The sequence below is a fragment of the Lagenorhynchus albirostris genome, chromosome 17 (assembly GCF_949774975.1).
Source record: "Lagenorhynchus albirostris chromosome 17, mLagAlb1.1, whole genome shotgun sequence".
NCBI classification, from domain to species: Eukaryota; Metazoa; Chordata; class Mammalia; order Artiodactyla; family Delphinidae; genus Lagenorhynchus; species Lagenorhynchus albirostris.
This window is the reverse complement of record NC_083111.1, coordinates 67337191-67361695: the sequence shown is the minus strand read 5'-3', so window position 1 is coordinate 67361695 and position 24505 is coordinate 67337191. Positions and strand designations below refer to the sequence as shown.

Below are 24505 nucleotides of genomic sequence, written 5' to 3'. Positions count from 1 at the left end.
CCATCTGGTAGGTCCCTCGTCCTCCTTTCTACTCAGCCAAGTGATTGTTGTCATGGCAACAGAGCTGCTCCTGCAAAGGCTTTTCTAACAGCATATGAGGGGATCTGAAGCTTCCTGAGATTCTTAGTAATTATCTTCTAAAAAAAATATGCTGGGAATATTGTGAACATTTTCATGGACCCTCTTCCATCCTATTGGGGATTTTTGAGGTCCATTATCAGCCCCGAATCTTAAAACAAAAAGACTCAATGCTTTGTTTTGCCTTCCTTGTTTTTCTTCTGTGTGCGCTCTTACCTGGAAGAGGGCTCACCCTCTTATGATTCCTCAACGGCTTGCATGTAGTAGGTGCTCAAATATTTCATTTGAAAGGTTGGCGGAATAGCCAAACATTGGTCTAAATATTCTTTATCAAATTAGCATTTAGGTATGATGCTCTTTCCCTAGACGATATTGAACCTTAAACCAGGCAGGACTCCCAGAATTCACAGCTTTTCCATCCAGAACCCCTGTTCCCTTTTGTCTTCACATCATGGCAGAGTGGATCCAGGGGTGAGTCTAATACTCAAAAACAACCTCTTAGCAGCCTCTCCTGGGAGCTCAGCTCTTCAGAATAGGATATCCAATTATTAAACTTTTCTTTCTTTCTTTTTTTTTTTGCTTTTTTGGTTTCCTTTATCTGCAAAATATCTGTTGAGTCAAAGATGGGTCATGTATCTTGCCAGACACTGGGAATTCAGGGGTGGTTCAGAAACTGTCACTGGAGGTCCCCTATCAGTGGGGGACACAGGCCCAAGAAGTAGTAAACCCAGGACAGCGCTACAAGTGTGACGACGTGTGTATATGCATGGGAACGGGGAGGTGAGCTAGTGATCATCTGGCCCCCTTATTCGCTCCTTCCCTCCATTATCCCATCCTTACGTGCCAGTGCTGGAGGCCTTTGAGCTTCTAGTCCTGTGCAAGGCAGAGGAGAAACATTACTCCACACCCACCTTTTTTTTTTTTTTTTTTTTTCCCCCAGTACGCGGGCCTCTCACGTTGTGACCTCTCCCATTGCGGAGCACAGGCTCCGGACGCGCAGGCTCAGCGGCCATGGCTCACGGGCCCAGCTGCTCCGCGGCATGTGAGATCTTCCCGGACCGGGGCACGAACCCGTGCCCCCTGCATTGGCAGGTGGACTCTCAACCACTGCGCCACCAGGGAAGCCCCACGTCCACCTTTTTATACTGAGTTCTCTGCAGGCTCCTTATTGTCCCAGGCATGGGGAGGGATGGAGGCCAATGGGAACCGAGAACCACTCTGTGACCCGCTCTCAGCTTCCATTGAGCCACTTTGCCCTCAAACGTTGTCTGATGCTCCCAAAGCCTCCTCTTTTCTCTGGACCCAGAGTTGCCGTTTCTCTGTTGGCAGGAAGACACCTGGCAGGGGTGGGGAAGCTTCACCAGCAGGAGCCTGTCCCAGCAAAACTCCCGTGTCCAATGGGCGTGCAACACGGTGAACAGTCACGTTCCATGTGTCTGTCCTCCCTGTCCAGGGCACCTGGTCCACCTGAATTTCACCTGGCACGGTCTGCGTGGTGGTGGAGTTCTCAGGGAATCAGGGAGAGGAGTAGTTTTTGGACCCACATTACTACTGCTTGACCTTGAGACTCAGTTGGGGAGCTAGGAACTAAAACCAGTTTGCACCCTGGATGGAGGATGGGAGGTCAGGGCTGGCCTGGCTTGTAGGGTCCTAAGGACACGCTGGTTGTGTCACGGTGCTGCTTTCTTGCCACCTGGAGCCTTAGACCTGCTTTCTCAGTTTGGCTGTAAGAGTCAGCCTCCTGTTGGCTGTACCAGGGTTAGAGTTTCAATTACTCTTAGGTCAGAAACCATCCAAACATTCATTCAGAAACCGCTGGGGGAAGGTACGACTCGAAATAGAAACTGAGGGGAAGAAAACACTAGGATGGTAATTAAGTCTGTTTGAATGATCTTAAGTGAATTTGGCTAGGAAGTTAGCTACAAAAGGGAACTCTGACTGCATTTCCAGTGCCACGGGTGTAGTCTCGGCCTAAGTGCAACCACTTTTCCCTTGGAATCTTAAATCTTAACCTCTCCTGATGGGTTCCTTATTTTAGGGATGGGTGGGGTGTGGAGCAGGGATGGAGAAAAGAATGGGGAAGAGGGAGATGTACTAAGAGAATTGGGAAGAGCCGGTGTTACAGGCCTAGAACTTGAAGCTTGGCCTATCTGCCAGGTCCCACTTAGTCAGGTTTGTTGAGCACCTACTATGTCCAAAGATATGCACTTTATGTGCTGTTTTATGAGAAACACAGTGTTTGTAGAAGACCAAGGGATGCTGAACTCGGCTAAGCAGGGATGGCAGTTTCTGGGAAACGATACTTCAGCGGCCCTTCCTGGGATGGGTCAGTAGCTGAAAGGGTGATTTGGGGAAAGAGTCTTCTGGCAAGTAGGGAAGGGTCCTCTGCACGAATAATAGTGAATAAATAGCACCCCAGTGCCACAGGAAGCTTGCAGGAGGTGAGGCGTGCTGAGACAGCCCATGCCCACCTGATCCCAGGGCCTTGCATGCAGACTAGCCCGCTCACACACAGTTGAAGTGGCGGCAGTGTGAGTCTGGCTGCCACAGACACCCAGACACAGATGTCTGGGTGGCAGGGTTTTTATTTTCCTTCAATCACAGGATGGGGCTGGAGAGCAAAAACCCAACTTCTCATCCACCAAATATGTTGGTACATGTTAGCAACAATGAGATGTCTTCACAGGTGGTTAAAAGTTCTAACTATGGACCCAGCCCTGGATGCAAGTCCTGAATTCTCCTGTGCAACCATGGGCAAATTACTTAACTTCTCTGAGCACCCTTGTCCTCATCTGTAAAATGAGGATAATAATCCTTACCTTACAATGATACCTGTGGAAGGAGTATCATGAGATTTAAATAATTGAATACAGTGTGCTTACAAGTGCCTGTTAGATTGCCAACGCTCAGTAAATGGTAGCTACTCTTAATAATTTGGAAAGCAGCAAGATTGCTTCCTGAGAGATGGTAAAGCCAGCACATTCTGGTAGTTCAGGGAGGTATAGAAGCCCCTTAAAAGAGTAGAGTAGCTCTTAGGCCAGCAACACACAAGGGTAACCTGACTCTAGATACTGGAGGTTTTAGGATAAACTGTCCTAAGGATGATCTCTGTCACGAGGGGTCTGGGTCACCAACAGAAGCAGAGCCAGAGGAGTAGCTAAAGAGGCATCATTTCTGGGGTCTCAACCCTTTGGGGGAGATGGGTGCCTCAGGCTCTTAACTCTGGCCCCTAAAACACGAACTGCCCTCCTCTGCTTCCATATTCCTCAAGCCATCTTGAGATTTATCCCTGAAAGCCGCCCGGGAGGTAATGCTCAGATCAGTGGCTGTGAGCATCTTATCTGCCTGACAGTTCAATTTCATGAGCTAAGAAATCGACGTGCGGTTTTGCACATCAACCCACATCTGCTTTGCTGGTGCGTGTTGGCGTCCTCGAGTTGCTCAGGCCTGGCTCCAGCCGGAGCATCTTTCTGCACCCATACAGCAGAGGCAGACCCTGGCAGCGGGAGTTCATGGTGGCAGATGTCGGGGAGCCGGCGGCATTTCCCAGGTGACACTCCCGCAGTACTTTTCAACCAGGCGCCATTCCATCAGAAGTGAAGGTGGAGAAGAGTCCCTGTCGGAATGCCTTTGCTCCTACCAGGGTTTTTCCTAGAAGTGCGAGCGTGTCCGTGTTTTTGTGTTTCCATATTACCAGTCTCACTTTGCTTTTGAAATAGCAACATAAGGAGAGGAATATTGGTCTTTGTGGCTGCCAGTACCGTGCATGCCAGAATCTCGTGCTTGCTGGTCTGAAGCCACCAGATGGTGGTGGGACTGTGTGTAGTTTTTTCTTTCTTTCTTTCTTTCTTGTTTCCTCTGCTTTTTGAAAAGTCGTGAAGTGGGAGAAGCTGGGAAGTGTGAGATTGGCTGAAAGATTGTCAGCTGATAACAGTTTGCAGTATCTTCCGCCCCGGGTGTGGGCACAAGGGCATCTTCCCAAAACCTGTGCCCAGCATTTGCTGCATGCGCAGTAGTAGGTGCCCCATGAACACCAGCTGGATTGTCCCACACATCTCAGCCACATACAGTAGCCCAAGAGTACAGTTTCTGAACGGGAGACTCTGCATGTTTTTCTCTTCCTTGAGGATGGAAGCAGGTTAGAACTGCCATTGTAGCAAAAGGGAAGTCAGGCTTCCTTTGTCCAGGAGCTTTCCGGGTTTATTTTTGAAAATCTTTTAAGTTTTTCCACTTTTGTCGTAAGTAACCCTCTGAGGACAAAGGGACAGATCCTTCCACTGCTGAAAATATTACTCATGTTTCTCATTCGTTCGTTTCCTTGAAATCAGATCGTGTATTTGTTGCAAGAATATTTCGGTGGTTTAAATAGCACATACAGAAATGTTTGGATAGTATTGAAACCATTTTAAGGACTAGCATAAGGTATCTGGATACTCTTCAGTGATTTATGGATGGCCAGTGTCTCTACTGAGTGGCCGCTATAAATGATAGATTGTCTGTATGGTAACTCGTAATACCAGGAACTAGTTGTTTGTCCCTTTCCCTTCCCTCCCTGTAGTCAGACAGATACAGGGCATTAAATGATACCACCTCTCCGCTGTCTATCTGTCTGCGCCCAAGAATAAAAATAAAATGCTGAGGAAGCCAGAAGAAACAGTTTGGTTTTTTGATATTCTTAATACCCTGAGTGCCTCCTTAGACCTTTAATGAAAATGACAGCGCCCCCGACAGGAACCAGCCTTCTCACAGGGACACAGTGAAGGACACGGTTGCATTTCCCTGAGCAAGAGAAACGGCAGTGAGTGAGGGACTCCTGGGGGGGCATCCGGAGCTTCCCTGCTCGTTAAAGGCAAGCGTTGGGTGCCGAGCAGTAAGGAACCCCCGGTTTGTTGCCTCGTGAGTTTTCCGAGGCACCTCCCAGCCCTAAGGTCACCCTGAAATCTGTGGCTTCCGAGTTTAGATGAGCTGCATCCCAGGAGGGCAGGGGTTGTCTCCTCTGCTGACAGTCCAAGAGTCAGACCACAGTAGCGTCGAACACAGTAGTGTTTGTGGAATATAGGAACGCCCCTTGTCTCTCTTCCAGCATCCCAGCTGCCGTAAGATCATTTTTCTTACAGCGGTAAAGGGGGCTCATCTAATCCAGCCTGGAGGTCACCCGGAAGACCCGCTGCCTAGAACCTCAAGCAGATGTGCCAACCTCCACCTGAGGTCCTGCGGGTCCCCTGCCTGGAGTGCCCGAGGCCTCCCTGCTGACCCTGTTGTTGGTCTCACTGTTGGGGTCCATCTAATGGCCTTTTGGACTCGGTCCCTTGGACTGAACATTTGGGAAAAGTGTGGTCTTTGTTAGCTGGGTGTCATGGTTGAGTCTCTTCGGACATCAGCATTGAGTTCCCTTCTTTATTCTTAGAATTCAGCCTCACACACAGGTGCCACTTTGAGACTCTCTCACTCTGCCTTTCGCAGTCTGTGTACCAGCACTTAAGCTTGTGAAATGAAAGCATCCCCGAGCACACTGGCTTCACCGTCAGGCATGACGCTGGCGTGGCGGTTGTGGAACCGTGGGGGCCCCCGGCACCCCCCGGGCTGGCAGATGGTGTGCCCGCCGGGCCGGCCAGAGTGGCGGCTGGTACACGCAGACGTGGCTCTCGTGATGCGCAGCCCAGGCAGCCCTCTTGCCTGCCGTCAAGGTGAAAAGACACCTGACATTTCAGGGTTCTGGGCTCTGAGAGCAGGGGCTTGAGAGGAAGGAGAGTGAGACATTCTTTCCTTGTTTGCTGAACCCACAACCTGACGCAGGTCATTGCGGAAGTGGTCCTGGATTCCATAGGAACTTTCCTTTCCATTCTTTGTTAGCAGGAGGCTGATGACACAACGGTCTTGAGCTTTGTGACATGAAAATAAACAACGAAGAGAGATCTCGGGCTGGGGGCACCTTTAAGCTGGTTAGCCAGGAAGGTGGGGACCACCGAGAGATGGGCTCACTGCAGTTGCTTGACCGTGAACCTCTCAGCGCTACAGCTTTGAGTTCCATCCAGTGACCAGTTGGTTGGTGCATAACTGCTGGTAAGGAGGAGATCCTTCCCCGGCGGGCCCTCTGGACTTACTCCTTCTTGGCCTTTGGTCTTCGAAGATGTTAGGGAAGAAGGAACTGTCAAAGAGGGAGGTGGAAGGTGCCCCCTCTACCTATCTTGAGTTCTTGTGGCTTGCCCATTAATACATTTCCAAGTCAGATTAGCTGGAGAAAGACACCATTTTAATTCGTGTGTTGGGGTCATGGGGAGGGGTTTATTGTGTGGGGGGGGGTCTGGGTTGAGCAGGGCAAAGGCTTTGAGAGCCTTTGGTTTTTAGAGTAAAAACCCAATAATTTGTAAGAAATTGAGGCAAACAAATGTGGGTTTTGTTTTGGTGCCCAATTAGGGAAGAATCTAAGCAGAGTTTGGTTTTGGCGTAGTAAATGAAAGGAGTAACAAGGTTTCTTGGCCCGCATTCCCCCTCTCTGGCCAAAAGGGTGTCCTTCTACTTTTCAGATGCAGGGAGGGTACCTTTCACATGAGAGATGCCTTTCCTGCTTTCAGGGAGACAGAAAGGAGGGTCAGAGTGTCTCTCTTGCATTGGCCATTTCTTAAGTAACTTTAATTCAAAATAATCAATATGCCAGTATGGCATATTTGGGGGCGGCCCACCCTGAGCCCCAGCGGAACAATTCTGGCTTTGTTCCTTTGGACTCTTACCTTGCCTTCTGTGTACCCATTAGCTAGCTCCTCGGGGAAGGGCGATATTACATGCGGGAGAAGTGAGGGCTGTCACACGCTGGCTAATGCGTCACTGTGGATGGACACTCCAACCAGGCCTGAGTTAATTACTCTGGCCTTTGCCCTTTTGTAGGACTTGGCCGATTATTGCTACATCAGAGTCCTACTTAATTGGCCCATCGATGTAACCAGGGCTCTTTATTTTCTCTATAAAATATACCAACCCCTGCCTGCAACAAGCTCGAAGCTAAGTAGGCTTCACTCTGTGTCCACACACTTCTTCTACCTGAGCTGTCAGCTTAACCAAGGGTCAGTTGTGTGTGTTCCCAAACCTGTATATGCCAATTGTATGTCATTATATTATTTAATTATAAGGTACATTAATCTTTGGGATAGGAGTGTGAAAATCAAGATTGGTTGTTTCTGCAGAATAAGTGGAATGTTTAGAAAGATAAAAGTAAGTTGCTTTTCAAAAAATATATATATTGCCATCAAATTAAATATGGATGAGGCAGTTGTAAAAGATGGGGGACAAAAGTCGTTAAAAAAAAAAAATGTAGGATCCCTCAGATTGTTTCACAAGAAGCCCCAGCTGGAAATTACAGATGATGCATTTGGGATGTGGTATTTGTATGCAACAAAGATGACATGAAACACCAATTGGCGTAACCATTTTTTTGGAGTACAGTCATCAGCATTTGAATCGAAGCAAGTTAGACCCTTCCCAAGGTCACGCAGTTGGGGAATGGGGGAGCTGGGCTTTGAATCCACATGGTCTGATTTCAGAGCCAAGCTCTTAACCCTTTGGCTCTACTGCTTTTCCTCCTGACCCTCGTGCTAATTCGGGAGATGCCAAGGAGTTTGTGCTAAGACTCCGAACCAGCCACAGTGGGAAAGCGGCTGCTTTGGACGCTCTGCGGCTTGCAGGCAGCTTAGGGTCCGCCTGTCACCCAGGTGTGTGGCACGGAGGAGAGAGAGGGTGGGATACAGCTGCTAAGGTGCCCCCAGGACTCTTTTGGGGGTCAGTGGACAGGCGAGGGGGCCCACTTACCCCTCAACAGGTAAGATTGGGTGTGGATAAACATGTTTTGGAAAAAGATTTCTGATAAAACTATGTCACAGGGCAACCTGCAGTTGTATTTGATGTTTGGTATGTTTGGTGGTTATGTGCCTGGGAACATGGCCACCTCTCTTAGAACTTTTTTTTTTTTTGCAGTACAGGGGCGTCCACTGTTGTGGCCTCTCCCGTTGTGGAGCACAGGCTCCGGACACGCAGGCCCAGCGGCCATGGAGCGCAGGCCCAGCGGCCATGGCACGCAGGCCCAGCCGCTCCACGGCACGCAGTCCCAGCCGCTCCACGGCATGTGGGATCCTCCCGGACGGGGGCACGAACCCGCGTTCCCTGCATCGGCAGGCGGACTCCCAACCACTGCGCCACCAGGGAAGCCCCAGAGCTTTAAAACTTACAAACAACTGGGTGCAGGAGGCAGTTTCACGTATCCACAGAGAGAGAGCGCCTGTCAGGTTAGGTGTGCTTGGTGCCTGTTTGGTGTCCAGAGTCACAGATTTTCAGAGACGCGTTGGGGCTGACAGTGTGCATCGCTGGCTGGTGTCCAGGGAGAAGTCACAAGCCATTGAGTGGTTTGAGGTCAGTGTCTTACTCCCCTGCCTCTTGTTGGCCTCACAGAGGAGTTCTAACCATACAGATGGTGGGACTTCTGTGCTTAGATTCTGCCTGCCGTGGGCTTTGGGCTCTTTCGTAATCCTTTGGGTATACTCCTATTCTGGACTTGAACACATCCTGCCTCTGGTTGAATTCCTGTGTCCCTAAGTCTGTGGGTGAGGGAGTTTGTGCCTATTGATTTTGTGGGGAATGTCAATTTCGTATTCTGAAATCAGTGTCTCTAGTGGCAAGTGGAGTCTCTTCTTCATTGTGGGGACAGGAGTTGCCCGTCTGAGGCTGTGAAGCTGGGGGTGGGCAGCCAGCTAATAGCTCGCATAGCAGCTGCCGTGACAGTGGAGTGTGTCAGCTGAGGCTTCCCGAGGTCCGGCCCGGAGTCAGCGACCCTCCTCGTGGGTGGACACATGTTCCCCTAGGCCAGTGCTTCGCAACGGGGGCGATTTTGCACCCAGGGGACGATTGACAATGTCTGGAGACATTCCTGGTCGACTTGACTTGCGTGGGGGAGGGCTAACCAAAACATCCTCCAGTGCCCAGGACAGCTCCCTCAGCAAAGACGGATCTGGTCCAAAATGTCAGCAGTGCTGAGGTCAGGACCTGCCCTGGGTGGGCCTGTCCCTGTGACCCTCTCCCCTGCAGAGGTTTCAGAGAGCACTTTCCCGTCCCAGGGGTGCCGTCTGATGCTTAATTAGCCTCCCAACAACATCGGCGCTCAGAGGGGTGGCCAAGACGCACAGCACCTTATCGCAGCCGTGCGTTCCACCTGGGCACTTCTTACACCTCGCTTCCTGCAGCCCCGACCCCTCCTGCAGCAGAAGCCGAGCCTGAAAGAACAGCTTTTCCAGCCTCGTTCACCACCTGCACACTGTAAACCCCAGGATGGCCTGTCCATTAGTCCTCCGCTGCGTGGGGAGATGGACGCCACCTGCAAGTGAGGCAGCATGGAGGGATGGGCGATGCCACTAGATGGATGCCACCGGCCCGCCTCTGTCTGCAAAGCCACCGTGGCAGGTGGCAGTCTGGAGGGTGTAGCCATGTCAGGCTTTGCGGGGGGAAGGAACAGTGGGTCAGTGGCTCTCCTCTCCTTATCCCCCCACTGCCTGTATCCTCCCCCAATAGGCATTAAAAGGTGTGTATTATGTTGGGGACTTTAATGTGTCTCTTTGTCCTCGGTGGGGAATGCCTCCGGCTTGTCATGGTGGGAGAGAGCCTGTCGGCATCCGTAAAAGCAGGGCTTGGATCTTAGCTCTACCGCTTACCAGTTCTGTGGCCCTCAGCCTGTTAGTTAACCAGGCAGAGCCTCAGTTTTTTCCATTTATAAGATGCGGACAATAGTACCTACGTCATAGGGTTGCTGCAACAATCACATTCCCTGCACCATTTCGTAGCAATCCCCCAGCCAGTCTGTGAGCCCCCCCAGGGCTAGGTCTTTGTCATCTTTGGAATGACTTTAATCCTTGTTGTATGGTAGATACTTATTATGGGGTGTGTTGTATTCCCCCCAAAAAGACAACTTGCATTCTACCTCCCGGTACCTGTGAATGTGACCTCAGTTGGACATAAAGTCTTTGCAGGTGTAATCAAGTTAACATGAGGTCGTTAGGGTAGGCCCTAATCCAATACAACTGGTGTCTTTATAAGAAGAAAGAAATTTGGACACAGATACAGGCAGAGAGGAGAATGCCTTCACATATGTCTCACGTGAAGACAGACACACGGGGAAATTGCCATGTGTAGACAGACGCAGAGACTGGAGTGACGCATCTACCAGCTGTGGATTGCCAGCAACCAGAGCTAGGAAGAGGCAGGGAAGAATTCTTCCCCTGCAGCTTTCAGAGGGAGCAGGGCCCTGCCGACACCTTGGTTTGGGGACTTCTAACCTCCAGAATGGTGAGACAGTAAATTTTGGTTGTTTTAAACCAACCAGTTTGGGGTACTTTGTTACAGCAGCCCTAGGAAACTAATACAATACTGAATAAATGTTTGTGGAATTTGTGTCTTCATGTGCAAAACTCATCGTATTCTGCCCCCATGTTCATACTTTGATAGTCTAACCTCTAGGCTTTTTACTTCTTTCTTTCTACTGATCATCTCCTTTGCAGATCCCCCAGTTTTGATCGTCAGCTGATTTTGTACTAATTTATCATAAAAACCTTTGCTTGTTATGGGAGAAAATTCTTAACGTGCATCACACTGAAAAGAATGAAGATTTTTGCCATAAAGTATCTGTGCCTTTCTCAGCAGCGAGTGATGGACTTAGTATTTCTTTTGGCCACGGGGTGGTTCCTGGTGCTGTGAGGAAGCACGAGGCTGTTGCTCCCTTCCGTTTTCTTTAAACTGGCAAAAGAGAGAACCAAATCACAGTTGCTTTAAAAATAAGGAGATGTGTGAATTTGCAAAACAGGAGCCCCAGGTCCAGGAGAGCAGGCTCCCCACTGTGTTAATTTGGCAGCCCAGCGAGGTCACTGGAGACTCGGGCTCCTTCTGTGTTTTGTCCACAGGACGGGCCTCCTCCTAAGGCAGGTGTCTCCACGGCCAGAAAGCTGGCTGACCACAGCAGCTGGGCAGCCTGCTTCCAGTTCATGACCTGTGGGGTCTCTTCGGTGTGTTGCTCTTAAGATCAGGAACATTTTTGGGACTTCCCTGGTGGTGCAGTGGTTAAGAATCCTCCTGCCAATGCAGGGCACGTGGGTTTGAGCCCTGGTCTGGGAAGATCCCACATGCCGCAGAGCAACTAAGCCTGTGCGCCACAACTACTGAGCCCGCGCTCTAGAGCCCATGTGCCGCAACTACTGAGCCCGTGTGCCACAACTACTGAAGCCCGTGCGCAGCAACGAAGACCCAACACAGCCAAAAATAAATAAATAAATAAATTTATTAAAAAAAAAAGATCAGGGACATAGGGACATTTTCCCCAAAGGCCTCCCCATCAACCTCTCCATCTTTGTCTCATCCCTGAACCAGCCACTGCCAAAGGGGATGGCATTTGATCATTGGCCCTGATTAATCCTCTGGGGAGGAATAGATGGACTCTGGAGAGTGGACCATAGTGCCCCTTGCCCTCTCCCCAAATTAACAACTCCTATTCGTCTTTGGTAGGCAGAATAATGCCCCCCCAAACACCCACGTCCTCAACCCCAGAACCTGTGAATATGTTACTGTACGTGACAAAAGGGGCTTTGCAGATATGATTCAGCTAAGGATCTTGAGATGGGGGAGATTATCTTGGATTATTAAGGTGGGTCCAGTACGGCACAAGAGTTCTTATAAGAAGGAGGAAGGAGGATCAGAGTCAGAGAAGATGTGAGGACAGAAGCAGAGGTTAGAGAAGGCTGAAGTTGTGACAACACTGACTTTGAAGGTGGGGAAAGGTGCCAGGAGCCAAGGAGTGCAGGCGGCCGGTAGAAGCTGGAAGAGGCAAGGACACAGATTCTCTGGGCCTCCAGAGGAACGAAGCCCTCCTGACACCTTGATTTTAGCCTGGAGAAATTGATTTTGGACTTCCAATTTCCAGAACTGTAAGATAATAGCTGTGTGCTGCTTTAAATTAAAATATTGATAAATTTAATATATTTAAAATTAAAATTTGTGATAATTTATTACAGCAACAATAGAAAATTAGATAAACAACAGGGTCCTACTGTATAGCACAGGGAACTACATTCAATATCTTGTCATAACCTATAATGGAGAAGAATCTGAAAAAGAATATATAGATATGAATCACTTTGCTGTACACCAGAAACTAACACAACATTGTAAGTCAACTAAACTGCAATTAAAAAAAAACTAATACACCATTGTTTCTCCAGGCTGACCTTGAATCAGTATAGACCTTTTGTAAGATAATAAGGATCTTGTATTCATTTTGAGTCTTCTGTTGTGTGCCAAAGATGATACACAAATATTTATGTGTTAAACGAAAGACAAACCCAGTCCCTTGCTCCACCTCCAGGTATAGCAAAAAAATGCTCTCCAAGTGGTCCATGTTGGTTTCTTCAGTCTGTACCAGTGCTGGGTGCAGGGAAAACAGAAAACAAGTAAGATCTTGTCCTTACTCGCAGGCTGCTGAGTACATCGCAGTCATTTGATTCCATAAATATTCTCTCTGTCAGCTCAGAGCTCTTCCAGATGTCGGCTCTGGCATCGTAACTAAAGCCAGCTTCCTCTGAAGCTTTTTCAAACCTGCTGATTTTTTTTTTCCTAGTTCTTAGCAAGGGGTCAGGAAGAGCAGAAGACCCTGTGAAGCACATCCATGGATGGAGCTATTTTTAGAGGGCCCTGCGTGGCTGAGATCAGCAGCAAATTCTAATGGTTGGGTCCTGGGGTCCACGGAGGATGTCAGCTGCCTGTCTCCTGCCCTTGTGCCACTTGGACAGAGACACTGCAATTTGGGAGTTTGCTCTGGTTCTTCATTTCCTTCTCTCACAGGAAGCCCTGTGCTGCAGAGCACAGTGGTGGGCTGCACACAGCATGTTGAGAAACTGCTTGTTCTCATCCCACAGTTCAGCTGTCTCTGGGAAGCCTAGGGCTTTCCTGGGGATGATAAATGACCAGTGGCAATGTATGAAAATATCTGGGAAGCTGACAGAAGTCGGGAGCAGAGAAATGGGGTTAGGGAGCTGAGCTTTGAGGTGATCTTTTCCAGCTGCGGAATTTTATTTTGAGGCGACTCAAACTCATGGGTAATCAACGAAGCAGCTCTCGGTCACTTAGCTCTGTGTTAACAGCTTAGCAAAGATTGGAGCTTAGTTCCCGTGGTGCCAATTCAACAGTTCTAGGCTCAGGAACAAAAATTTGAGAGCTGGACCGTAAAGCCTCAACATCCATAAGAGTGTGTAGTTAGGTTAGCTCAGCGGAGTGTTTTGGGCTCTGCCCTCTCCCTTCTCCCTTTGTCTGTAGTAAGTACCATGTGCTGACTGGTTACATGCATGGACTCCGTAGATGTGGCCTGGGATAGAATCCCACTTACCAGCAGGGTGACGTTGGCCAAATTACGGAAAGCTTTCTTCCTGTCTGGGATGATAGTAACACCAGCACACCTGGGCTTGTTGGGAGGATTAAATGAGCTCACGTGTGCAAAGCACTCATCCCAGGGCCCAGCACATCCTCAGGTCTCTACAAACGACTCACTTCCTGGGACCTGACCATCGCTCTCCAGCACTTCGGGTAGCTGCATGCTCGTCCGTTGTGTGGCTGTGTCCTAGGGTCTATTCAACCTGCTCCCTAGAATGGGATGTTATTTCCAGTTTTTACTGCCGTAAGCAACATTTCCGTGACTGTCCTCATAGGTAAAGATTTGCTCTCACCCTTAATTGTTTCCTCTGGTAAAATTTCTAGGGGTAGAATTGCTGGGTCAAAGAGGGGGCTTGTTTTTAAGGCATTTCTTGATAAATGCTGCCAACTTTTCCTCCAGAAAAGTGCTGGTTTACACTCTTACCAGCTGTGAATGAGTGTGCCCGTTTCCTTGCATGGCCGGGTTATTAACTTTTAATTAAATGAAGGCCCAGGAAAAATAAGAGGTATTTTCCTGCGGATTAAGTGTTCCTCGTCCTTGCTTATAAGCAATAAAGGCTTAAGAACCTGAAATGAGCCCAGAAGGCAAGTGGCTCATGTGAAAACAGCGCCCTCTACTGGTTTTCCCGGGTGGAGAGGTGCAAGCTACAGTGTAGATGGTGAGGCTCCGGTGGTCACTAACTCCTGGCAGGTGCCAGGAGCTCTAGGGCAACATTTTATACTTCTGGCCATTTAGTAAGTCAGCCTCCGCTGACCTTTCATTCTTACTCAGTTTCTTTTACAGAAGTGCTTCTCAACTGGGGGAGAGTTTACTCCCCAGGGAGCCCTTGGTACTGTCTGGAAACATTTTTGGATATCACAGGCTAGGGGACTGCTACTGGCTTTTGGTAGGTTGAGGCCAGGGATGCGGCAAACCATCCTACAACGCAAAGGACGGCCCCCTAACAAAGAATCGTCCTGCCCCTATGTGTCAGTCGGGTTCAGATTGAGAAACCCTGTTTTAGAAGAATGGAAGAATTGCTCCAGAAGGCTTCTTTTCAGACTGAAATAAAATATAGAAATATTAAATATGTATCACCACTATTTATTTTTTGGTTCTGGAAACCTGATCGTTTTGCAGAATAAAATGGAAAACAGGTGGAAGTGAAGCAGCGCACTGGCATTTCTAGGAGAGAAGGCGGAGTGGAAAATACAGCCCATAGTAATGTCACAAGTACTAATAGGGGAGGGAATTTTTTTCCTATTAACTTGATTTGGTTAAACCTGCCATAAATTCCTGTGCTTCCCCTTGAAGGCCTTGTCTGTAAAAGAAATTAAATTTAAAAAAACACAGTGGTTTTGGGGACCCTTTTCCCTCCGATTTCATGAGCCCCAGTGTTTTCATAACATTTATAATTGTGCTTTCCAGTGCTTAGTGCAGAGTGACCATCTGCAGATACAGTCTACTTCCCCCTCCTCCACGCCCAAGTAAATGCTGATTTAAGCATTGTTTCTCAGGGGAGGAAGGAAGGGAACTTCAAAAATAATCTTAGAAAAGGGTGTGCCTGAAGGGAAAAGTATGACAAGAATTTCGGGAGCACTAAGCTGTATTTCAGTTTACTCGACATTTGCTGCATTTGAGGACTTCTCTTTCTGGCGTTACCCAAACCCATCAAAAAACATACCCTGCTCTTTCGTCTTGCTTTAGCCCTGCTCTTCTCTACGTTACTTGTATTCTAGAATATGTGGCTTTATGGAGTGGCTTCACTGGTGGTTCTGAGTAATGCTAAGAGGATTATTTTGCCAGAAGTGGAAAAAATAAAACAAAACTACAGCTTTCCCCTAAATATCAGATACTGTTTTAATCATCTCCCTTGAGAGGTATTTTTCAGACCCATGAGTGGGTTGTAAAATCAACTTCTGGGTCACAATCAGCATCTAAAAACCAAAAAAAAAAAACAATAGAAAATATTAGAGGGTATCGTATATAGTAAAGGTAGCTTTTGTTCTGATGATGATTTCAAGATATGTAGCCATACGTAGATGTTTACGTCTGTGTGCACAAGCCTGGTGAGAAGTCTGAAAGGCCGTGGCTTGGGTTTTATAACATGGTGAAATCTGGCCAGTTTTGTAATTCTTTCATTGTCTCTTTAAGGACCTCAGTGAGTCCTACTTGTCTCCTGTCCCTCATGTTTGCTTCTGTTGCTTTTCCAGGTGGTACCAGGGAGATTGGCTCGGCCTTAACCAGGATGTGCATGAGGCATCGGAGCATAGAAGCCAAGCTGAGGCAGTTTTCCAGGTGAGGACCGTGTTTCTCCCAGACCTCAGACACCCTTGCTGATTTCAGGTTAAGGAAGCGGTGAGACAGAGCATAACTCGCCTCAAGCGGTACTGGTTTCCCCATAACGTTAAATCCCCACAGCCCGTCTCTCGTCACAGCCCGTCCCTCTGCGCACTCACTGAACAAGTACTTGGCTGGGCCTCTGCCGCACGGTGGTCTGGGCCCTGGGGCTCCAGGGAAGCACCAGACAGCCTGGGTCCCTGCCTCATGGAGCCTGCACCCCCCTCTGGGATCTTCTCTGTGTCTCTCCTCACGCTTCATCAGTGTGAGGTGCTGAGCACCCTGCTAAGACCCCTGGGTCCCCCACCCCTGCAGGAACCTCATAGGAGGAGGAGCTGCCGTGCTGGAGAGTGAGGCATGCACTGCCGCCCTGTTACCCGGGACCTTGTGTACGTCCTCCAGGCCCACCGAGGAGGGCGGGGGCGGCTCATAGAACCTTCCACGCTGCCAGCCTCTTGTCTGTTTCACAAGCGTCCAGGATGGGTAGAAATGGCAGTGGCTGGCACGGGGGTCTGCAGTCACCAGTGTTCCAGTGAGAGGGGGACGTTCTCCCAAACAGATCAGCATAATTCAGCACTTCTGCACCGCTCTGCTTTGTGAATTGCAAGTTGCATGAGAGGCTGTCACGGTGGAATCCCTCTGACCCTCTTGCAGGACCACCTCAGGAGGCTGCAGGATGTAGTGGGAAGCACCTGGTCTTGGAGTCACCCGGGCCTAGGTTTGAACCCCGGGCTGGCCGCTGACAGGCCGTAGTCTTGGGCTGGGCTCTCAGCCCCTGTCAGATGGGCGTAGGAATCTCTGAAGTGTTCTTGTGCAGATGCACGCAGCGTCCACGCAGTGGAAAGCACCTGCCGGGGCGTGTGATAAAATCTGGCTTCCTCCTTCCCTCCTCGGCCCTGGGGAGCACTCCCCATGAAGGCACCCCCTGCGCCTCCTCCCACGCACGTCATCTTGTTTATTCTGGGGCCCGTCCTGTGACACCTCATTCCATTTTAGTGATGAAGAGACTCCAGTTCAACAGCCACTGTGTATTGAGCAGCTACTATGTGCCGGCATTGTCTTAGGTGTACAGGGCATAGCCCTGAGTAGGAAACACATCCTGCACTCATGAAGCTTACGCTCCAGACACTGTATAAACCTGATAGAGTGTCAGGCGGTGATGAATGACGGGAGAAGGAACACGCGGGATGAGGTGGGTGGCGGCTCTTGGACACAGGCTGGTTAGGGAGCGTGTCTGTTCAGACAGACAGAGCTGGAGGAAGTGAGGCCAGAGGATGCGCCTGCGAGGGGCATCTTACCACTAGACCCTGGTAAGAGAAGAGGGGGTGGTACCAAAAGCTTAGAGATTTTCAGGAGGCCCAGCATCAAAAAGCAGTCTGAGAATACCTTTGTTGCAGTTCTCACCAGTGCCATTCAGACAGTTTATGGGCATTCTCTAAGTTCCCAACAACATCTCTGTAATGTAGGATCGGGTCGATCCTACTTCCATTGCACAGAAAACCCTGGCTCCCCTGACTCATGATCCCTCTCTGTTGGGAGCTACCTTTCCACTCATTTAACTGCAGTCTGGGAGAGTGCACAAAATAAGAAGGGATGTACCTGGAGACCCCTCACCCCTCTGATCCTGCCTAGGCTGTCCACAGTCTACATTTATGACTTATCCTGAATGCATGTCAGAATCATGTGGGCCTTTTTTAAAAAAAGGTAATGCTGGCCCCCCACCCTCCAAGTTTATATCAGATATGGGGTGAGGCCCCGGTGTCCTCACCTTTTCAAAGCTCTCCAGCTGGTTCCCTTGTGCAGCCAGAGGTGTGACCCCACTGATCTGCAGCGTTGCTTGTTAATAGAGTGTGGGAGTGGAAAAAGGGGGCCATGAGAAGAGGTCGCGCCCACCAGTCACGGGTACAGCTTCTTAGCAGTCATTGAAAAGCCTCCTGAGGACACGGTTGCTGTGAAATTGGGGGATTTGGATGTGAACTTGGGCTTAGTATGCTGCCTTGTCTTGCTTCAGGTAATCGTGATTCAGGTACGTTTTGACAACTGAGTGTAAACCTGGACAACAGAATGTGTCTGTTTAATGTCTCCTTCTCTTTCTCCTTTGGTACAAGTGCTTTAATCGACTGTCTGATAAACCCACTTCAAGAGCAGATGGAAGAATGGAAGAAAGTGGCCAACCAGCTGGATAAAGACCACGCAAAAGGTACTGGGCAAGGCGGCAGGTGCATATTAGTCCCAGGTGGCATGTTGCCAGCTGCTGCCTGTGCCTCTGCTGGGTTCATGGATGTCACCCAGAGGACCTGCTCTTTCACCGCTGCTGCTGTGGACATCTCAGTGTTGGAGGATGAGGGGTCAAAAGTGATCCCATTGCAGGACTCAGTGCTGGGTTTGGGGCAGGAAGCATCACTCAGTGGGTAGCCTGATCGCGCTCTGTGACATTAATTGTGATCAGCTGAGTTAAAAGTGATTTGTAACAGCAGGCTTAAATGCCAGAGATGCACTTAGGGCATTTCAGCACATTTTGAAAACTAAACTTTTAATGATGTAAGCTAACCTTCAACCAGTGGGTCTCAGTACCTCATGTGCTAGGTCTGGGGACAAAATGGTCCAGGCAGACGCCACCCCTGTCAGTCTTCCTGGAGCCGAAGGGTGGGGTGCTGGTGGTACGGAAGGGGCAGGAGACTTTGCTCCACGGATCATACAACCTGCAGTAAGTGTGGTGGAGGGAAAGCGTGTGGGCAGATCTGAGGGGATGAAACAGGAAAGAGTTGACTCATAGGCGCTACCAAGAGCATATAAGAGAGAGCCCTGCTCTGATAGGCTCAGGGCTGGTGGGAGGGAAAGGTCGGGGATGGCTTTGTGGGAGCCGGTCCAGTTGGCGATTAGTTGATGAGGGTAGCAAAGGAGAGAAGTATCAGAGGTGACTGTCATTTCAGATGTTCATGCCTGGGTGACGGAGATGCCAACAACAGAAATGGAAAAGTCCAGGGTGGATGTAGGCTGGTGGGGGAAGAGGAAGTGGCCGGTGGGGATATGAGTCACGTGGGCCGCCCCTCCTCCATGTCCACAGTGTCTGGCCTTGGTACTAATGTGAAAGTAAAGCAGCTGGGCCTTTCCCAGTTCTTTTCCATGCGGTCTAGTTTCTCCTGCTGTAGTCTGAGGGGCTCTTTTCTGAATTGTAACATCTGGCCAGCGTCTTGCCACGTGGGTTCTTTTTGGAATGAAGCACTGTGGATTTGGGCCTTGGGAAAGTAGATAATACTGAAAACATTTCCTGATACTTAAGCTGAGAAATTGTGAATTTTAGAATTTTTATTAAAATGTTCCCAGGTACCATGTTTCCTCAAAGCTGGTATGAATGAATACTGTAGGGAAAGACCCCAGTGCATTTTGTTGGTTTTCGTGTTCATAGCCCCTTTGCTGTCAAAGGTCCTCATGAGAGTTTTATCATTTCGTATTCCAATAAAGCTATTTATTGCATGTCATAGTTTATGCTTTTGGTGATGAAAGTAGTGGCTGTTGCTAAAGTGTTTTCTGTTGAGCTAAGTGGTAAAATTATTCAATATTCTGCTTTCTCTTAGAATATAAAAAAGCTCGCCAAGAGATAAAAAAGAAGTCCTCAGATACACTGAAACTGCAGAAGAAAGCAAAAAAAGGTAATTCTGCTGTTAATGTGTTACTTGGGGAAAATGAGCACGTGCTTGATTTTTCTTTGAAGTGGAAAGTCTTCAGTCAGACTGCCTTACATGTAGTGGTCCTGTGAACAGATAGGAGCTAATAGAATCTATCTGAAGTCCCCAAGTGCAGAATATCTATTAATTTGAGACCCTTGCAAAGTTGTACTTGACTCATTCCTTCCCCCCAACCTGGTCTCCAAAATTTGACAGTTTCCATGCTTATTGTACATGGTGATGAGACTATAAATTTCTTGGAAGCCTTGGGATGATGCATAAAAGCCTCTCTGCAAATGTTGTATAATAATTATTGCAGAAATGATGTCATTTTCTCCTCTGTCCTTCACAGCCTATAATCTCTGAAACCCTTTATTAAGTCTCGTGAGAATGTTAGAAAAGGCTGCAGTGGGAGCCGGGAATCATTGCTATGTAGGGAGATTTTTCATGGTGCTCATGAGGGTGGGAGCTGGATAAGGAAAATGAGACTGCTGGTGCAAGAGGCCCCTTCTCCCCCCGCAGCTGATTGTCATTTGCAAACCAGTTAATTATCAGATCCATGACCCAGCTTTGCTCTTCCGGCTTGAACTGGGAGTTTTAAGAGAAAAATCTAGCTCCATCCACTTTGAAAGCATTCGTAACATTTTACTAAAACCTAACAAGATGTAGGGACTCTCTCTCGAACGTGAGCAGGTGACCTTCCCTCTAGACTAATTCTTCTTGATACCACGATTTGGAATTTGCTGCATCACAACTGATAAAATGGGTATTTCCCCCCCCCATCAGGATGCTCTGTGGGTGGGTAGTATTGAGCGTTTGTTTGAGACAACAACTTTTTTAGGTAGAAATCCCCCAAACCAAATTTCCTCTTTCCTAAGCAAGCAGTTCTCATTTGGAATTAAAAGAAACATCTGGAGAGATGGGAGTCTTTGGTAGAAGAGGGGCAAGGACAGGACAAAGTTTTCAAGCTTTGGCATTTCTGAAAAATGTCCCCCCCAGTTCTTATAATAACCAGGAGACCATTTCAAGATAAAGACAGCAGGATATTCACCCACGCTCAGTTTTTCTGTTAGTATTGGCCCCATTTGTTTCTTTTGGATGTGTTTTCCTGGTCTTGGTGCTTCTGCAGTTTATGTTCTGTCTAATTCAAGTGCCTGAGAGCTAGCATTTGACAAGTGGAATAGGGTTTGTGGCCAGTAACGTTGTAGTGAGTCTAAAGGTAAATGTAGATAAAACTGCCACCATATTACAGTGAATCTGAGGTTCTATAAAAGAACAGGATGGTAAAAATTTGGAGCTGAACTCTACCTAGTTGACAACATGCCAGCTTTGAGATAGGAGAGATTAATGAGTTTGGAGAAGAGGGTCCAAGGACGATCTGTGGCTTGGAAAAGGTTTGGGAATTTGGTGAAAAGGATGGGGTAAGAAGAAGTAGCGGTTTTCCTTTCTCTCTTCCAGAATTTTCGTTTCAGAGGCCTTAAGTTCTTGGCTGCAGTGATAATCCTTTTATCTGAATTTTACATGGAGGCTGAAACAGTCTTCATCTGTGACTCAAAGTCACTGGCATTGTCCAATTAGCAGAATTTGGACCTACAGGGGATGCCTGGTAGGTTGATTGCGGTGCAACACAAAAGGAAGTTGCTGGTAGTTAGACTTGCCCAGCTCTGCTTAGGCTGCCTAGAGAGGATAACGACCTTCCCATTAAAGCACTGGATAGAAAGGTTCAGGACACATGGAGGTGCCGGACTGTATGACATGAGGGGCTGCTTCTGGTCCTGGGACTCGGGAGTAATTGGCTTTCAGTTGTGAGGTTTCTTGGTGGCACTTAGGCCTGAAGGCTGAGACAGTAGAGGCTGTGATCAGGGGTTTCGGAAGCATCCATCTGGTCAGCCCCAGTCGTATATCTGATGGTCTTGGGCACCATATCCTTTCCAGACGAGGTAGCAGTGATGGTGTTCTTACGCCAAGTCAGGTCAGTAGCTTAGAATGTTCTGGATGACTTTCTAGATACTCCAGTGAACAACCAGAAGACAGTTTTTGTTTCTTTCCTTTATAAAAAAATTTTTTTCTAAAATATGTAAGTGCCTTTTAAAACTCACATTTGTATATTTCTGGGGTGAATGGAGCTTTCTAGGAGGTACCAGAGTTATCGTTCTGAGTGAATGTTAATGAAGTGCTCTCCTGGAAGCAGTATGGCCTGAGAATGGAAACAGTACAAGCTAAGGGCTGGAAGAAATCTGGTTATTTGAGACTCCCAGTTATTTTGGGGTCTGGTTAGCTACGGTTTCCCCTTTTGCCTAAAGGCCTCTCTGTCGGTTTCATCTCCCTCAGGTGCTCAAGTGGTAGCTTCCTAGACTCTTGTAAAGTGTTGGTAGTTCCTTCTGAGAGTTATCCCATGCTTTGGATACATTTTTTTTTGTCTTGATAGAACTGAATCTGGTTTATACAGCGCAGTAATCACTTCCTCTTAAATATGTTTTCAGAAGGTCATCAAACAGCTTTCTGCCACTCCTTTTTCCAAAACTGTGATCTTTGACCTAAAAAAATCTTCTGACTCTCCTTTTCAAAGTTGAAATGCGTTTATACATTTAAGCATGGTCCTGGCACTCCCTCTGACCTAGGCAGGCACATATGGGGTGTTATTTTTGTGTGTGACTAATTTACCTGAACTTTCACTCTGCAGCTGTATCACGTTTTGCCACATTCTTTGTTTGACTCTTTTGTACTATACTATAGAAGGGTAATTTTTACTCTAAAGGTATTTAAATATCACTGTCAAAAAACTCTGAATGGTTTTTGGGGTTTGATTAGACTTTATCTTAAAATCATTTTAAAACAACTTGACATGTGCTCCATCTGTGGGTGAATGTACCTATTTTTGTGGAAGGCAGGCTACTGAACACCTACCGGGCGTAAAAACTAGGCAGGGAGTTGGGGGCTGGAGGAATGGTCCCGGCCCTCCGAGAAGTTCCAGGCCAGCGCCCAGGGTCGGTGCATGGGGGCAGAGCCGCCTTGTTGAGTGGTCAGGGGGACAAGACAGAGGCAGCCAGGAGGGTGGGGAGGGGCTGTGGGGCTGACCCAGCAGCCCCAGGTTCTGAGTGGCATCTCTTGAACCCTCATCGAGCCCTGCTGCTTGACGTCAGCTCGTGACCCTTGAGGTCCTAGAGCTGGTTGTAACCCAGCTGGGGGAAGTAAGAGGATCAGAAGTGGGAAACATTTTATGCTGTTCGCCCACTTCTGCCACCTTACTGTACAGACGGTAAGCCTTATTTCTCATTTAGTTAGCTCTCATGTTATTATTAATTTTAATTAAAAAATTAATTATGGTAAAGCCTTCTGTTTCCATCTGTAACTACTAGAAGTTTATCAGAGACTTTGAGGGAGGGAACTGGAACATTTTAATATGTTAACCCTTGAGCGTGACGTTGAAATAGTTGTTTTCACCAGAGGCTGCAAAACTAATATTATAAACCTAAGAAACAGACTCCCAGAGTCCCATATTAGCATATTATTTGCTATTATACGAAAATTTTAAGTTCTTTAAATTTTTAAAAATTTTTTTAAACTTTCATTTTCACCCCAGCTTGAACTTTTGATCCTGGTTTCCCTAGTTACTTTTAAAGTTACAGTAAATTACACTTGAAAGCTCTTCTTGTTAAAGCATCTTAATTGGCTTCTTACAGGAATATAGTCTTCATTTATCTTTTTAAGAAAAAACCTTGCTGCATTCTCTAGGGGTGCTGGTTACTAACTAGGAAGATGTCTGTTTAGATGAGAAGGAAAGGCCATTAGCAAGTGAAGGAAGGGAACTTGGATTTGCAGCTCTTGGTGGATGTGGGTTTAATCGCCCCAATGTAAAATTCGGTGGCAAGCCACGGACTGTTTTAACACATGAAAGAAAGGTAAGACTGCTGCTCGAATACCAGTTTGACTTTATTATTTTCCTTTTTGTGTCAATTGTGTATCCTGCACTTTTTCACCGCACGCCCCCCCCCTGCCAGTGGACGCTCTCGGTAAGTCTGTCATCCTGAATCTCTGGTGGCTGGTCACGGTGTGGTCCTTACTGTGGGCTTTCCGTGGTTGTCCAGACCTATGCTAGTTGCCCCAGTTTTCCTGCCAGTTCAGAACAATCAATGGTGCCTACTTAATCTTCCATAACTTTAAGAAAACTGTGTGTGTGTGTGTGTTTCAGTCAATCATTTTCTTTCTTTGAAGTCTGGCCCTTTAATGGGTTAGCTCAACATTCTAGAAGTCTCTGCATCCTCATAATTCAGCATTAGACTCATGGAAAAAAGAAATACAGAGTGACTTAAACCCTCCCTTCCACACGAAATAAATATAACTATACATACATATCTAGGTGTATATGTGTGTATTTATATCACAAACAAAACGTGGAGAGCTACGCTAAATAACTCCTCAGAATAATTCCCAGATCAGATTTGGTGGTATTAAGCTTGCCACATATCTTTAACTTTGTCCCCCCAGGACCATATAGTTTTTTCAAAACCAACCATTTATTTTTAAAAAATCAAAAGTATTTCTTATTTCAGCAGAGTTTGTGGAATGCTTCATTTCAAAGGTATCAGATCTTCAAATTCAGTAAATCAAAATGATTCTTCTTGACTGAAAATTGACCCTCATTCTGTGGGTGACAACGCTACTAAAAACCTCAAGTTGCTTTCGGTGTCTCGTGGCTGTCCCTGTGTCTCGGAAAGGTCTGTCTGTGAGCCGTCCATGTAGTTTATCTTGCCTGAGTGTGCTCGAGTGTTCTCTGAGCCTTTGCATTGAGCAGCTCCAGAGAGGTTTTTGCATCGGATTTTGTCATCTACGATGAACCCGAAGCACACAGGTCCCCTCTGACAGGTGCGGCTGGGATGACCAGCTGTCACAGGGGACACAGCTCTGCCTCCCTCCCATCACGTTGATGTTGGGATAGTGTCCCCCACCTTTTTTTTTTTTTTTTTTAAGATGCTGTTGTTTTATTTTT

At 47.8% G+C, this 24505-nt stretch overlaps 1 protein-coding gene across 5 annotated transcripts in view; it reads left to right on the top strand.

The window, feature by feature from the left end:
- MTSS1 (MTSS I-BAR domain containing 1) overlaps window positions 1-24505 on the top strand; it is a 164255-nt gene that overhangs the window by 112371 nt on the left and 27379 nt on the right. For all 5 annotated transcript variants that reach the window (XM_060128430.1, XM_060128432.1, XM_060128428.1 and 2 more), the window contains exons 4-6: window positions 15721-15805; window positions 17956-18047; window positions 19426-19500. In XM_060128430.1, the coding sequence (XP_059984413.1) occupies window positions 15721-15805; window positions 17956-18047; window positions 19426-19500 (252 nt within the window). The remainder of the gene's footprint in view (window positions 1-15720; window positions 15806-17955; window positions 18048-19425; window positions 19501-24505) is intronic.